The 16,633-nt window shown below is 40.4% G+C and overlaps 1 protein-coding gene across 1 annotated transcript in view; it reads left to right on the top strand.

The window, feature by feature from the left end:
* The window catches only part of Dnah3 (dynein, axonemal, heavy chain 3), a 209,322-nt gene that overhangs the window by 76,545 nt on the left and 116,144 nt on the right, over positions 1-16,633 (top strand). The window contains exons 19-24 of the mRNA XM_013011154.1: positions 3,586-3,677; positions 6,905-7,019; positions 10,869-10,985; positions 12,024-12,203; positions 13,928-14,064; positions 15,964-16,165. Of these exons, the coding sequence (XP_012866608.1) occupies positions 3,586-3,677; positions 6,905-7,019; positions 10,869-10,985; positions 12,024-12,203; positions 13,928-14,064; positions 15,964-16,165 (843 nt within the window). The remainder of the gene's footprint in view (positions 1-3,585; positions 3,678-6,904; positions 7,020-10,868; positions 10,986-12,023; positions 12,204-13,927; positions 14,065-15,963; positions 16,166-16,633) is intronic.

Raw genomic sequence — 16,633 nt, 5'->3', positions numbered from 1 at the left:
CAAATGTTGCCACATACACTGAGGGCTGCCACATACACATGGGCTTACTTCTGTCTGCAGCATAGGTCACACCACAAACCATCCCAGGGACAGAAGCCAATGTGGAAATGAAGAGGCATAGTGTGTGTGTGTGTGTGTGTGTGTGTGTGTGTGTGTGTGTGTATGTGTGTGTGTGTGTGTGCATCAATACTAGGGCTTGAACTGAGATCTTCACACTCTCATTTAGCTTTTCCCCTCAAGGTTGATGCTCTACCACTTGAGCCATACCTCTAATTCTAGCTTTTTAGTGGTTAATTGGAGATCAGAGTTTCAGGGACTTTTTTACTCAGGCTGGATTGAATTCTTGATCCTCAGATCTCAGCACCCTGAAGAGTTAGGATTATAGGCATGAACCATCAGTGTCCAGCTTTTTATCTGTCTTATTGGTTCACTTAGGAGATTCAGGTGCTAGAATCAGGAGGTTCTAGATGGATCAGGAACTATGAAGGCTGAGCCACTTGTAGGCCTCAAGGCCAGAGGATAGATATTCCATGGTCATAGGGTTGGGCTGTATCTTTGGCCATTTTGAAAGGATTGCTTCTGTAGTTTAAACAAGATTACACTGACCTTGAGAAGCTATGTTGTTAGATAGCAGACTTGTCCCTACAACTAAGACCAGACTGTCCAATAGAAATAAAACACATGGCAATATTAATTTGAAAGTTTCTAAGAGCCACAATTTACAAAGTAAAAGCATGAACATAATTTATTTATCCAAGTATATATATATATATATATAATAGTATCTTATATATTGATCATTATGGTTAACATTTTAGTTATATTAGTATGTTGATGTGAAATAGAAAATGGTATGTTTTTATACATCTCAGTTTAGATTAGCCACATTTCAAATGCTCGAGTTACAAGGGGCTAGTGGCTACTCACTGGACAGCGTAACCCAGGTTCTTGGAATGAGAGAGCCAAATGCCTTGCAAATCTCTATGATTAACTAAAGTAGCTGGGGGCCAGTGGCTGACGTAGCTGTAATCCTAGCTACTCAGGAGGTTGAGAGTCAGTTCAAAGCCAGTCTGGGAAGAAAAGTCCCCAAGACTCTTATCTTCAATTAATCACAAAAAAATCTAGAAGTGGAAATGTGGCTCAAGTCATAAAAGCATCAGCCTTGAGTGAAAAACCTAAGGATCAGAGCTTGGGCCTTGAATTCAAGTACCAGTACCAGTGTGCACGTGTGTGCATGCATCGCACACACAGCAATTAAAAAATTAAAACTACCAACTCTGAGTTCTTACTACAGGTTAAGCATTAATACCAAGAGCATTACATAGCTGTGAAATTTAGTCCCAGAGATAGGGTGTTGCACTGGGCTGTACATTCAGATGTAAGAGAACGAATGAGAGGCCAGGGCCACAGTTGTATAGCTTGTGCACTGCAGAACTATAGGAAGTTCTATTTCTGTACACTGCAGTGGGAATTGTACTTTGTAGAGTTGTAAAGATTAATTAAACAGCTGTCCTTAGAAGTCCTGTGACAGACACTGGGGTTTGATGGATAAGAACATTGGGGGAGAGGGAGAGTGGGGAGGATTGGGTGGGGGACAGGGGGAGGATGGGAAGGGATGGGAAGGGAAACAAAGGAGGAGGCTACAATGCTTGATAAGAAATGTACTCATTATCTTGCCCATGTAATTGTCACCCCTCTGTACAGTATTTTCACAAAAAAAAGAACTTTGGAAGCAGAATTGGACCTAGTCCTAATTCTGTCAATTTAGCTAGATGGTTTTGGAAAGATAATTATTTCCTTGGTTCAGTGGGAATACTAATACATTATCATATTCCTCATTGTGTATGAGAATGAAATAAGTCCATAAAGCTTTGAAATAGTGATTACTATGTATGTAGTAAGCATTAATAAATGTACATCAGTTGTATTATTTCCATTACTTTACTGGTCCTCCCCATGTCCCCAGAACCCAGATTGGGAGCTGTCTGACCTAACTGGTTTAGTTTTACTCCATGAATACTTCTTAAGGCCCCACTAAATGTCAGATAGCAGTGACAGAGCTAAGTAAAACAGAATGTGACATGGAGCTCATGCCCTTTCCTGCCCAGGTCTTACAGAGACAATATTGAACAGTAATTAAAGTTTTGCATAAAGCTTCAGTCCCCTTTGTTCCCCCATCTCCTTTGTAGCTCATGAAACCCATATAAAAATCCAGATCTTTCAGTCTCAAGAGATGTTCAAAAGTCATTGGCATTTTTGCCTACGATTTCTTTAGTCGTAATTACACTTAAGTAAACTAGGGTCTGGTGCTGATGGCTCATACCTGTAACCCTAGGAGAAAGAGATCTGAGGATCTCAGTTCAAAGCTAGCCCAGGCAGAAAAGTTTGTGAGACTCTTATCTCTAATTAACTGGCAAAAAGCTGGAAGTGACTCAAGTGGTAGAGCACTAGACTTAAGAAAAAAGTTAAATGAGAGTGCAAGGCCCTGAATTCAAGCCCTGATACTTTCACAAAAACAAACAAAACAACGACTATTGGTTTTTAGTCCTTGGATTCAAACAGGAGAGGGATGATGGAGATAGTTATATAATGTGAATATACCTAATGACACTCCATTTTATTCTTGAAAAAATATTAAAATAGTTTAAAAAGCCTAAAAAAGCTTGGCAGAATATTTGTGCAGGAAAATGGAGTATTTCCAACCAGAAGACTTAACTGTCCAGGCTGCCTTTGAACTGAAATCTTCAGTTCTCAGCTTCCTGTGTAGCTAGGATTACAGTGATGAGCCAACAGCCCCTGAAAATCCTCCTTACTTATCATCACTTTACAGCATTCTGTAGTCTTCTGTGCTGTGAAATCCTGACCTCCTCCCTTTATTCAGCAAATGTCAGATCACAGACCAGACTTTTCACAAGGCCTTGGGAGCACAGAAACAAACCAGACTCTGGCCCAATCCTCTAGGTGCTCATAAGTTGATGTGGGAGACGAACCAACCCCCAGGTAATGAGATACAGCATGGCTCTAGGCTGCCTCCTTAGTCCTCAGATTTACAATGTCCAGTTCACTAGCTACATACACATGTCTATTTAAGTAAGTTTGAGCTAACTAAAATGAAGTGAAAAATGCCAGGTGCCAGTGACTCACACTATAATCCTAGTTACTCAGGAGGCTGAGATCTGAGACTCACAGTTCAAAGCTAGCCTGCACAGGAAAGTCTATGGGACTCTTATCTCCAATTAAGCACCAAAAATGCAGAGAGTGGAGCTGTGGCCTTTAGAAAAAAAGAAAGAAGAAAGAGAAAACAAGATAGAAAGCAAGAAAGAAAGAAAGAAAAGAAAAGAAAAGAAAGGAAAGAAAGGAAAGAACAACATCCAGGCACTGAAATCCAGCCCAAAGACTGGCACCAAAAACAAAACATTTTATGTAAAAAATTCAGATCCTCAGTTATGCTAGCCACCCTGTCATTGTTGAGTAACTTCCAGGAGCTAGTGGCCACAGTGCTGGACACCACAGATAGAAACTATGTTCGTTGTCACAGAATACTCTGCTGTTTTGGCTAATGAACACTTCTTCTGTCTCCTGCAGATCAGTGAAATTATTGGCTATGAAATAAAGCCCACAGAAACAACTTGCCTCTTAAATATGCTGGAGCTTGGATTTGGCAAATACATTGAAAAGTAAGATTTATTTCTTCCTTTGAAAAAGTTTTACTTTTTTTTAAAATCCAAGTATCTGTAAGTGCTCACATGGGATTCTATCTGTCTGTTTGCTCCTTCTGGTTTGGGGTGACTGTAAGACTTTTAATAACCTCCATTTGTGCTGACTCTCTACTGGTGAAAATTTCATTTTCAGTTGAAGAGCTGGAGATAGCTTAGGACTAGAAAATTGTCATATATTTTATTTGAGATAAAATAATTTAATAATAAAATAACTTTATTTGAAATAAAATACTAAAAGGATTTTTTTTGGCAGTCCTGGGGCTTGAATTCAGGGCCTGGGCACTATCCTTGAGCTTCTGTTGCTCAAGGCCAGCAATTTACCACTTAAGCCACAGCACCACTTCTGGTGATTACAGAAAAAAGCCAGAAGTGGTGGGAGCTCAAGTTGTAGAGTGCTAGCCTTGAGCAAAAGGAAATAAGAGACAGCACCCAGGCTGAGAGTTCAAGGCTCAGGCAAAAAAAGAAAAAAAGGAAGAAAGAAAGAAAAAAGATAAAAGGAAGGAAGGGAGGGAGGGAAGGAAGGAAGGATAGAAGGAAGGAAGGATGGAAGGAAGGAAAGGAAGGAAGGAAGGAAGGAAGGAAGGAAGGAAGGAAGTTTCCTGTCTGTAATCCTAGCAACTCAGGAGCCTGAGAGCTAAGGATCTTGGTTCATACCCAGCCCAGGCAGAAAAGTTTATGAGATTCGAATCTCCAATTAACCACCCCAAAATTCCAGAAGTGGAGTTGTAGTTCAAGTGGTAAAGTGTTATCTATCCCTGGATATAAATGATCAGGTTCTGAGTTCAAACTCTAGGACCAGTACCAAAAATTTAAAAAAATTATGTATATGCTGCCATTGCATTTGTAACAGACAGTTCCAGGCAGTATACCTGTTGGCTAGAATTTGAGAACTGCATATTGCACAGTCTGGCCTAAGGTGCTGCCCACCTGAGTGCTTTGATGCCCCTAACACCATTACTGTTCCTCATTTCAGAGCAGCCATAGAAACATGTAAATATGGCTCTATATCTTTGGATAAAACTAACTGTAAGTAAAAAATAACTTCCAAAATTATTACAAGGCAAGCACTGGTAGCTCACACCAGTAGTCCTAGCTGCTCAAGAGGCTGAGATCTGAGGATTGTGGTTCAATATCAGCCTGGGCAGAAAAGTCTGTGAGACTCTTATCTCTAATTAACCACCAGAAAACCGGAAGTGGAGCTGTGGCTCAAAGTGGTAGAGCACTAGCCTTGAGAGAAAAATTTAATAACAGCACCCAGGCCCTGAGTTCAAGCTCCATGACTCATACATTTGTACTGAACCTATATACTTTTTTCCTTGTCATTTTCTCTAAACAATTTAACTATTTTGCATAGTATTTATATTAGTCACATTGTTACTAATTGATTCTGATTATAAGTAATCTAGAGATGACTTAAAGAACAAGTGGGGATATATATATATATATATATATATTACATGCAAGTAGTTGGGAGTATTTTTATTATTCCTATTTTTCTTTGTGTGTGTGTGTGTGTGTGTGTGCATATGTGCGTGCGCATGCATGCACACGAACTAACATGCATGCATGCCAGTCCTGGGACTTGAACTAAGGGCCTAGGTGTTGTCCTGAGATTATTTTTGTTCAAGGCTAGTGCTCTACCACTTGAAGCACAGCTCCATTTCTGCCTTTTTTGATGCTTAATTGGAAACAAGAGTCTAATGAACTTTCCTGCCCCAGCTGGCTTCAAATCAAAATCCTCAAATCTTAGCCTTCTGAGTAGCAAGGATTATAGGCATGAACCACTGGTACCCAGTATTCCCATATTTCATTTATTTTTTAACTTTAAAATTTTTAATTTTATTATTATTGTATAATAGTTGTACAAAAGGGTTTCAATTCAACATGTCAATTTATGAATATAATATATCTTGATCAATTTCATACCTTTTATCATTTTCCCTTATCTTTCAACTTGTTTTCTGAACCTCAGAAACCAATCAATGCTTTTTTTTTTGTCGGTCATGGGGCTTGAACTCTGGGCCTGGGCGCTGTCCTTGCCCTGCCCTCTTCAGCTCAAGGTGAATGCTCTACTTCTTGAGCCACAGTGCCACTTCTGGTTTTCTAGTGGTTTATTAGAGATCAGAGTCTTACAGACTTTTCTGCCTGGACTGGCTTTTTTTTTTTTTTTTTTGTCAGTCATGGGGCCTGAACTCAGCCTGGGCACTGTCCCTCAGCTCTTCAGCTCAAGGTGAGCACTCTACCACTTGAGCCACAGCACCACTTCCGGCTTTTTCTGCTTATGTGGTACTGAGGAATCGAACCCAGGGCCCTCATGCATGCAAGGCAAGCACTCTACCACTGAGCCAACTTCCCAACCCCTGGACTGGCTTTGAACCATGATCCTCAGATCTCAGCCTAATGAGTAGCTAGGATTACAGGTGTGAGCCACCACCGGTGCCCAGCTTCAGTGTTTTTGTTGTTGTTGTTACTTTGTTTTTTTTGGTTAATCATGGGGCCTGATCTCTGGGCCTGGGCACTGTCCCTCAGCTCTTCAGCTCAAGGCTAGCACTCTACCACTTGGGCCACAGTACCACTTCCGGATTTTTCTGCTCATGTGGTGCTAAGGAATCAAACTGAGGGCCTCATGATGCAAGGCAAGCACTCTACCACTGAGCCACCTTCCCAGCCCCAGTGATTTTTTGGGGGGCCACTATCACAATACCACAGGTTGAGGGATCTTTAACAACAGAAATGTATTTTCTCATAATTTTGGAAGTTTGAAATCGAAGCCCAGCATTGGTAGGGCTGGCCTCTTCTCACATGGTTTTGTTCCTCTGTGCATCATACTCATGATACTAGTCATGAAGGATTCGGGTCACTCTTCAGAAATTCATTTGAACTTCATTACCTCATTAAAGACTATTTCTCCAAATGCATGCACATTTGGAGGTACAGGGGATTAGAACTTCTTTAGTGTGAACGTGAAGGGACTAAGTTCAACTCATAACGCACACCCAAGAGTTGCTAGCACTCAGACTGAAAATTCCTACAACATCTTGGAAGTAGCTGGCAAATATGAAAGTAAACATTTTTGTACGATTAAAAGCTTTGGAAATTCTCTTAAGCTGAGTTCCAGTTCCCCTGCTGACATGTTTTCCTGACCTCTTGTTGCTGCTGTTGCTGCTACTGTGTTTTTCCTTCAGACTAGAACCCATTGGTGCAGCTGCCAGCAAGGAATATTCTCTGGAGAAGAACTTGGAGAAAATGAAGTCAGATTGGGTTAATATGACATTCAACTTCATAAAATACAGGGACACGGTAAGTATCAGTCTAACTGCAGCCCCGTTAAAACAAAACAAAACAAAACAAAACCCTTCTATTATACAGTAGATTCCAGAGGTGATTGATTCAGAATTTCAAGAGAACTCATGGAATGATTATCCCTTACATCTGGATCATTTCCTCCTATCTGCCTCCCTGTTCCTACCAGTCATCTTTCGTCCCAGACACTGTTGGGGAGATGCATTTTCAAATCCCAAGGGTCTTGAGTCAGAGCAAGAGGCTTTCTCAATGCAAAGGAATTGTGCATATCTTCTGAATTAGCATCTCCCAAGGAGAACACAGGCTCTCCTTCTCTTCACTGCTCCCCAGGGCCCTCCTAGGCATACCTGTGGGTAGATAGGGCCTTCTGACTCTCAAATGTGTTTGTATAGGAGTCCGCTGGAGATTGCCTTAAACTGCAGTGTCTGATGCATTGGTTCTGGGGGTAGAGCCTGAGTTCTGTCACTATAAACTCCCAGATTACTGCACCATGATTTGAATTTCAAGAATGCAATTTCTTTCTTTTCACTAGAACTTATAGATAGCATATGGGTTTGTACAGTACATATGGAAAAGTGCTTGCTCATATGTGTCTAGGGTCTGGTTTATTCTTCAGATGGATCTTGGAGTAGAAAATTGTGGAGCCTGATGTTAACATAGTGTATATTATCACTGGTTCCAATTGCTAAGCAATACAATCACTTGGGATGCTTAAAACAACAACAACAAAAATTGAATCTTCCCAGCATCTGCACTACCAGAGTATCTGAGTCTATGTTTTATTATTATGGATATGTGTGTGCGTGTGTGCAAGTGTGCATGCATGCATGCATGCATGCATGTGTGTGTATGTGTATATGCACTACTAGGGTTTACATTCACAGCCTCATGCTTGCTTTATGCTTGTTCACCTGGTACTTTACCGCTTGAGTCACATCTCTAGTCCAGTTTTTGCTGGATATTTTGGAGATAAAGTCTCATTAACTTTTCTTCCTAGGCTAGCTTGGTACCACGATCCTCCCATATCTCAGCCTCCTGAGTAGCTAGGATTACCAGCATGAGGCTGGTTGAACATGTTTATTTTAACTCCCTGTCCTCTGCTGGCTTTTCTAATGTTCATTGTGGATTGAGAACCCAGACTCTGTAGATTCCCATCCCTTTCTTTTCTCACTTTAGTTTCAGCAGTCACGCTGCTTTGGTTTTATACTTGAATAAGAACTATTGATGAACCATTGGGAAGGAGGAGAACTCGAGGCCCTTGGGCTTGTTACTAGGCCTCTTCCAGCAGGGACAGGCCTACATGGGTCCCAGAAGCCTTGTGCTACATGGTCTAATTCAGAGTCAGATACTGCTGTGGAGGCTGTGGGCTGAGAGTTAAGCTTAGGAGACCCAGGAGAAGCTCTATCATTCTAGTCCTTCTTCAGAACCTTTGACTGAAGCAGCTATAGACAAGAATCAACAATAAATTAGGAACTAAGATTCCCTTTCTTTAATAGCTGGACATATTTCCCAATGTGGAGCTATAGGTAAAAGGATATATCCTGATAGTAGGAGAAAAACAAAGGAGGGGGTAACAATGCTCGACAAGAAATGTACTCATTATCTTACTCATGTGACTGTAACCCCTCTGTACAGCAGCTTTACAATAAAATTTAAAAAGTAAAAAAAAAAGAAATGTTGAAAGAATAACACTGATCAAAATGCTTTGTATTCATATAATGCTTTGTAAAATGGCAACTCCTTTGTACATGAAAATTTTTTTTAAGATAGGCTATTATACCAGTATTATGCCAATAGCTCATGCCTGTAATCCTAGCTACTCAGGAGGCTGAGATCTGAAGATCTGGTTCAAAGCCAGCCTGGGCAAGAAAGTCCATGAGACTCTTACCTTCAATTAACCATCAGAAAACTGGAAGTGGCGCTGTGGCTCAAGTGGTAGAGCGCTAGCCTTGAGCTGAAGAGCTGAAGGACAGCGTCCAGGTCCAGAGTTCAGGCCTTATGACTGACAAAAAAAAAAAAGATAGGATATATCTTTAGGCTAGATAAGCTTGAACAAAACAAAAACAGGGCAAAAGTAGACTTGCTGTAGGGCATAGAGCCTTTCAGCTTATTTGCCCATAGGAGCTGACCTTAATTGTGTAGAAACCTTACATGCTGGCAAAATATGAATCATCAAGAATATAAGACAGGTTTACAAACCTGTCTTCTTTTGTTCTTGACCTCACACATGGTATATACTTGTGAACATTTGAGAGCAGCTAGGAGGAGGGTACAGAACCAGAGGGAAACAAGTGGAAAAAATACAACAGAGGGGCCCATCCCTGCACTGGACATTGATGAAAGCGAACTAAGCAACTCAAGGCAGCAACTCAAGAGAGGGAAAGATGGCACAATTAACACTAAGCAAAAGGAAAGAAACGTACGTATCACCTGATGTGAAAGAAATAGCTGTACTGTGAAAGCGTATAGAATTCACAAACTTTCTAGACCACGATAATGACAATTTTGCCTCATGAAGGTTAAAAACAAAAGCAATGAGAGGATCATAATGACAATGATTAGCACCTAAACCTTTTGAGTGCTTGGTGTGCTAAACCCTTACATTTAATCTTCCAAACAACCTAATGATTAAGGTAATAATGTTTAAAAGGCAGCTTGCACCAGGGTAAAAACATCTCAGAGCTAGGGTACTTTGGTCAAAAATCTAACCCTACCACATACCAGCTCATTGGTAAAATGGTAGTGATTACAGGTAAGTTTCTTCTGAAAAACAAAGAACTGAGAAACAAAGAGCATTCAGCATGCATGCACTATTATCAAATAACTTGGTTTCTTCTTTATAACAACATCAGTGTTGTTCAGACAGAGCCAAGAAGAGAACCCAGGCAGTCTGGTTCTGGGGACAGCACTCTAAAACCTCAGATTCTATAAGATTGATTAGAATATATTGTTAACTGAGTGTAAATGGAATTAAAATAAAACGAAACTTCAAAAAAAGAATATGACAGGTTTACAAACTGTCTTCTTTTGTGTGTGTATGTGTGTGGGGGTACTAAGTACTTTTTATCATGGTTACCTCCATGCCTATATGTAATTAGGTCTAAAGAAGTTAAGAAACAATTTTGTCCTATAAGTTTAACAGATACTAGAAAGTACATATAAATTGAAATAAAAGAGTATTTGTAATTCATTTTTAAAATAACCTTCATCATTACTATGAATTGACTGCAACACATGGGTTCAGGTCTCTCCATTCAGATTACCAGCTCATTTTACTCAAGAGAGTCAGGAAAGCAAGTGGACAAAAAAGCAGGAACACAGGGAAGGGGACAGAAGAGTTTCTCCCCAGCTGTTGCTGGTGTGGGATTTTTATAAAGGAAGTGCACAGTGAATATCTTTTAGAGCATATTCAAGCATGTCTGTGATCCTGGCACACAGGAGGCTAAAGCAGAAGAGTCTGGAATAGTTTCAAAGAATATAGAAATTCTATTTTTTGCAAAACATAGATTCCCTGTTTAGAAGCTCTCTGTCTCTCCCTCCTCTCTCTGTCTCTCTCCTTTCTTTCTCTTTCTTATGATAGTACTGTGGCTTAAACTCAGGGCCTAGGCTCTGTCCTTAGTTTTTTGGCTGTAGGCTGATGTTCTACCCTTTGATCCATAGCTCCACTTTCAACTCTTTGGTGGTTAATTTGAGATGAGTCTCAACTGATTTTTTTTTAACCTTTCTGCCTAGGCTGGCTTTGGTCTTCATAACTCAGCCTACTGAATAGCTAGGATTACAGGTGTGAACCACTGGCATCTGACATAGTCTTCTTGATTTTGATGTAATGGGCATTGTTATTTGCAGGATACAAGCATATTGTGTGCAGTTGATGACATTCAGTTGCTGCTTGATGACCACGTGATAAAGACCCAGACCATGTGTGGCTCCGCATTCATTAAGCCAATTGAAACAGAATGCCGGGTAAGATTGCATGGGGTTGTGAGTTTTGTGATGCTTCCTCAACTCTGGTTCTCGCAGAAGAAGGGGAAGGCTTGACAAGTTGTTAACAAAAAAATGTGTTTTCTTCTGAATGGAAAAAACAAAGAACATAACCCTGAAAGGAAATAACAATCCAAGTAAGCATAGGCATCCTCAGCTTTATTGTGGTAATCTGCCAAAAGAGAAGAGTTTTGAAAATACCAAATAAAATTATATTTTGAGGTCAGGCATCGATGGCTGACACTTGTACTCCTAGCTACTCAGGAGACTGAGATCTGAGGATCATGGTTAGAAGCCACCGTAGGCAGGAAAGTCTGTGAGACTCTTATCTCCAATTAACCACCAAAGTAGAGCTGTGGCTCAAATGGTAGAGCACTAGCCTTGAGCAAAAACTCTCAGGGATAGCACCCAGGTCCTGAGTTTAAGCCCTAGGACTGGTGTACACACACACACACACACACTTGAAAAGCATCTATAGGCTATAGCAATACAGAATTATGAGCTGCATGAGAGAAGTTCCCTTGTTCATTGTTGTAGAAGTATCATAGGCAGCGGCATAGACCCTGGAGTCAGACAGTTTGGAATTCATATTCTACCTCTGCCCTACATTATTAGTTGTGTGACCTTGAACAAGTTAAAGTTACTTGAACTGTTCTGTCTTAGTTTCTGCATCTATGAAATGCGATTCTACAATAATATCTATCTCTAAGGTTGTTGAATTAAATCATATAAATTCAATTTTATAAATGTAAAGCAGCTCAGACTATTGCCATAAAAGAAACATTATAATCACTCTTATTATTATCTCAACAAAATGTAAACTCCATTAGATCAAGAAATCTTTGTTTCACTCTTTGCTATATCCACTTTGCCCGGAACAGTGACCAGACAATAGAGAACACTACTAAGTAAATATGTGTTTAAAGCGAGGATGTGTGTATGGATGGATCCCGTCCATTTGCATGTCCATGGTACTGAGTGTCAGGCTAATGATTCAGATGTGGAATGCTAACTTCACAGAAATGGGAAGAAAAACTAGTTCGTGTGCAGGAGATTTTGGATAATTGGTTGAAATGTCAAGCCACTTGGCTCTACCTTGAACCAATCTTCAGCTCAGAGGACATCATAGCCCAGATGCCAGAAGAGGGCAGAAAATTTGGTATTGTTGATGGTTACTGGAAGTCACTCATGGCTCAAGCGGTAAGCTTTATTCCTGGCACATCCCACCAGGAGTGTGGGAAGCTATACAGAGCTTGCCCATTGTGTATAGCTTCATAAATTTGATATTGTATATCTTTAGTCTAATTTGTTAAAACCTCAAACAAGGAAATCTTAATGTAGAAAGTATAAATCTTTTATAATCTTACCTCCCCAGAGGTAACTATGAGAAACTGGCATTGCATTATCTTTTCTAATGAAATTGAAGACTTTGTTATAGGACAATTCAATAATTTGTGTGTGTGTGTGAGTGTGTGTGTGTGTGTTTGTTTGTGTGTACACGCTAGTCTAGGGCTTGAACACAGGGCCTGAACACTGACCCTAACATCCTACCAGTTGAGCCACTTCTGGCTTTTTAAAAATAGTTTATTGTAGATAAGAGCCTCACAGACTTTCCTGCCTGGGCTGGTTTCAAACCTTGAACCTCAAATCTCAGCCTTCTGAGTTATTAGGATTACAGGCATGGGCCATTGGCATGCAGCCTGCTTTCTAATTTTTAACTCATCTTTAAATAATGATATAAAGGGGTTTCAATTCAATATATCAGTTTATAAGAACATTACCTTGTTTGTTTCTAAAGTCAAGTATACTCAAATTAATGCACACTTACAAAGAATTTATCTCGGGGGAATGTCTCTGCTCCACTTTTTGGCAGGAGTGAGGTAAGTGGAATTTATGTGGGCTAGCCAGTGGATCCAGAGTTTTTTTGTTTTTTGTTTTTGTTTCTTTGGCTCATTCAGATCAGGATGTGTGTCTTATGGAAACCAAGGACAGGAAGTCAGTGCAACAGGAGCTCATAAAGATCTGTTTCATGTCTATGATCTCTGTGCTTTTACATATATCTGCTCCAGTCTCTCTCTGCAGGCTGACTGACTCTCCCACTCAGCCACATACTGAAATATGATTCTTTTTTTGTTGTTGTTGTTGGTTGTGGAGCTTGAACTCTGGGCCTGGGCACTGTCCTCAGCTCTTCAGCTCAAGGCTAGCGCTCTACCACTTGAGTCACAGAGCCACTTCCGGTTTTCTGAGTGGTTTATTGGAGATAAGAGTCTCACATACTTTTTCTTCCCGGGCTGGCTTTGAACCGTGATCCCTGGATCTCAGCCTCCTGAGTAGCTAGGATTATAGGTGTGAGCCACCAGTGCCTGGCTTAGACGATGATTCTTAAATATCTCCAAAGTCCTCTGTTTAAAGGGCCAACACAAATTAATATAAAGAGTTATGGTCTGAATTCTAAACCCCTAGAAGTGTATGATAAATGAACATTTACCCCAGTGGGAAGAAGAAAGGGATTAAGAAGCAGTTGGTTGCCTGGTGCCAGTGTCTCATACCTGTAATCCTAGCTATTCAGGAGACTGAGAAATGAGGATCTTAGTTCCAAGTCAGCCCAGGCAGGAAAGATAGTAAGATTCTTATCTCCAATTAGCCACCAAAAAGCTGGAAGTGGAGCTGTGAGTCAATTGGTAGAGTGCTAGCCTTGAGCAAAAAAATTCCTAAATATTGTCTAGTCCCTGAGTTCAAGCCCTAGGACTGAGGTGCGTGTGTGCGTGCATGCACACATGCATGCACGCATGCACACACAAAGAAGCAGTTAATTGGGGCGGGGGGCATCATTAGTTGAGGGGGTGGTTATATTTGCATTCCCAAGGCCAGTCTCAAGAATGTGGAAACCCTATGATTAAACTCACCTTTTTTGGTGAAATCAGGTAAAAGATACCAGGGTTCTGGTGGCAGCAGACCAGCCAAGAATGTCTGAGAAGCTTCAAGAGGCCAACGTTCTATTGGATGACATCCAGAGGGGGCTGAATGATTATTTGGAAAAGAAGAGACTATTTTTCCCCAGGTATTTGATAATAACTTTTGTTTGGCTTCTTAAATTATATATGCATATATATATATATATATATGTAGAATTGAATTTCTCATATTGAGTTGGCTTTGATCAGTCTATTCTATCCCTGATTCTCCATTGTCCCAAGAGACAGCTTCTAAGAATGGGGAACATTTTTTTCTTTTTTTTTTATTGTGGTGTACAGAGCGGTTATAGTTACATAAGTAAGGTCAAAAGTGTATTACTTGTCAAACTTGTTGCCCCTTCCCTCATTTTTCTCCCTCCTTCCCTCCCCACATCCCCCCAAGCTTTGCTGTTATTTTTATTGTACTATGTGATTTCTTATTTCTTTTGTGTGTTCTTCCCCCTATGGTTTATCCCCTGTTGTCACTGTATTTGATTTTGGTATCCTGGTATTGTATGTATGTTTATTGGAGTTTGGGAAGGGAAGGGGAACAACAGAACGGTGAGCCAAAGGACAAGGGTGGAACCAATGCAGTAGCAATACTTATAAAACAATATGTTGGAAATGATCTGCACATTTTTAAAAATTTTATTTTATTGTAAAGATGCTGTACAGAGGGGTTACAGTTATATGAAATATACATGAGTACATTTCTTGTTGAGCATTGTGACCTGCACATTTTTTTAAGGTCATTATCTGAATGAAGATGAACAGATTCAATGGGGCATCAAGTCCACACTTTGATCAACCAGCATTGCCATTTCCTTCAATTAGAAGGAGATAATAGTCATGATGAAGGGCTTGGATTTGGAGCTATAAATTATTTGTTCAAAGGAGTTACGCTATGTTATGCCAGACATTTTAAAACTGCCAAGTGACATTAGAATCTCCTGGTAGTTTTTTTTTGTTTGTTTTTAAGACAGACTTCCCCAGGCCTTATCCTGGATCAATTATATTAAGATCTCCAGACATTAGAACCTTAACAGGAATTTTTAGAGACTCCCAGATAATTCTAAAGAACAGGCAAAGTTGAAAACTATGCTTTACCTAGCCTTAATTATAGTGCTACTTTACTTCTCATCTATATTCAACTAACATATACCCTCTTTCACCTTTTTATTCCCTTGCTTTCAGAGTTGAAATGTTCTTTAGCATTTGTTTTTTGTTGTTGTTGGCCGTGGGTATTGAACTCAGGTCTTGGGTTCTGTCCCTCTGCCTCCTTGTGCTCAAGGTTAGTGCTCTACCACTTGATCCACTGCACCACTTCTGGTTTTTGAGTGTTAATTGGAAATAAGAATCTCACAGGGCTTTGTTGCTTTGTATGTCCCTCCCCCACAGTATAACCCCTGCTTGCACTGTATTTGATGTCGGTATAATTTGTGGAGGGGAAGGGGAAAAACAAGTCGTTTAAATAAGGATACAGGTGGACCCCTTGCAACAATGAGAAGTACAAGTTGTCATGTCGAAAACGAACTTTACAAATTTGGTTGGGGGGGGGATTGGGTGGGGGGGCGGGTGGAGGCTGGGAAGGGATGGGAAGGGGAAACAAAAGAGGAGGCTACAATGCTTGATAAGAAATGTATTCATTATCTTGCCCATGCAATTGTAACCCCTCTGTAAGTATTTTCACAATAAAAAATATTAAAAAAAAAAAAAAAAGAATCTCACAGGGACTTTTTTGCTGCCAAAGCTGGCTTCCAACCACAATCTTCAGATCTTGGCCTCCTGAGTAGCTGGGATTACAGGTGTGAGCCACCAGTGCGGGGCTTGTCTTTAACTTTTATTCCTCCGATGAAAAGTACTGAGAAGGATGGGTTTTAGAGAAAACTTTAGGACATAGCTAGTATTCATTTGAATATGATCTCCCTTTTAGATAATATAGCCTTGTAGGAAAGAGAAATTCTCAGAAAAGTTCCCAATTACCATTGCTTTTTACTTTAAAACAGGTTCTTCTTCCTGTCAAATGATGAGCTGCTGGAGATCCTGTCTGAGACAAAGGACCCCCTCCGTGTGCAGCCACATTTGAAGAAATGCTTTGAGGGAATTGCCAGGCTGCAATTTACAGAGAATCTGGAAATTGTGGGCATGATTAGCTCAGAAAAAGAAACTGTTCCATTCATACAGAAAATCTACCCTGCAAAAGCCAAAGTAAATCCTCCATACATTTTTCTTTTTTTCCTCCTCCCCTTCCTCTTCTCTCCCCCTCCCCACTTCTCAATAATAGAGTAAGTCAGAAAGCATTGGTTAAACTTTCAGACTCTAATTCTGGGTTTGGAACAATGATTAAGGGAAGGAAATCAATCTTTCCTTGTGGGTCTCAGTTTACTCATCTCTAAGATGAGAATAATAATGGAAGTTATATGACATGATAAACTTGTATAAGGATCTCGAGCAAACTTGATGTGAAAACAGTAGCAAGAATTAGATCTAGGGGCTGGGAAGGTGACTCAGTGGTAAAGTGCTTGCCTTGCATGCATGAGGCCCTGGGTTTGATTCCACATAGCAGCACCACATAGCAGAAAAAGCTGGAAGTGGCACTGTGGCTCAAGTGGTAGAGCACTAGCCTTGAGCTGAAGAGCTGAGGGACAGTGCCCAGGCCCAGAGTTCAGGCCCCAC

Source organism: Dipodomys ordii, unplaced genomic scaffold (genome assembly GCF_000151885.1).
Source record: "Dipodomys ordii isolate 6190 unplaced genomic scaffold, Dord_2.0 Scaffold14, whole genome shotgun sequence".
Lineage (NCBI taxonomy): Eukaryota > Metazoa > Chordata > Mammalia > Rodentia > Heteromyidae > Dipodomys > Dipodomys ordii.
Note: the sequence above shows the minus strand (reverse complement) of the source record. Positions and strands in the feature narration are given on the sequence as shown.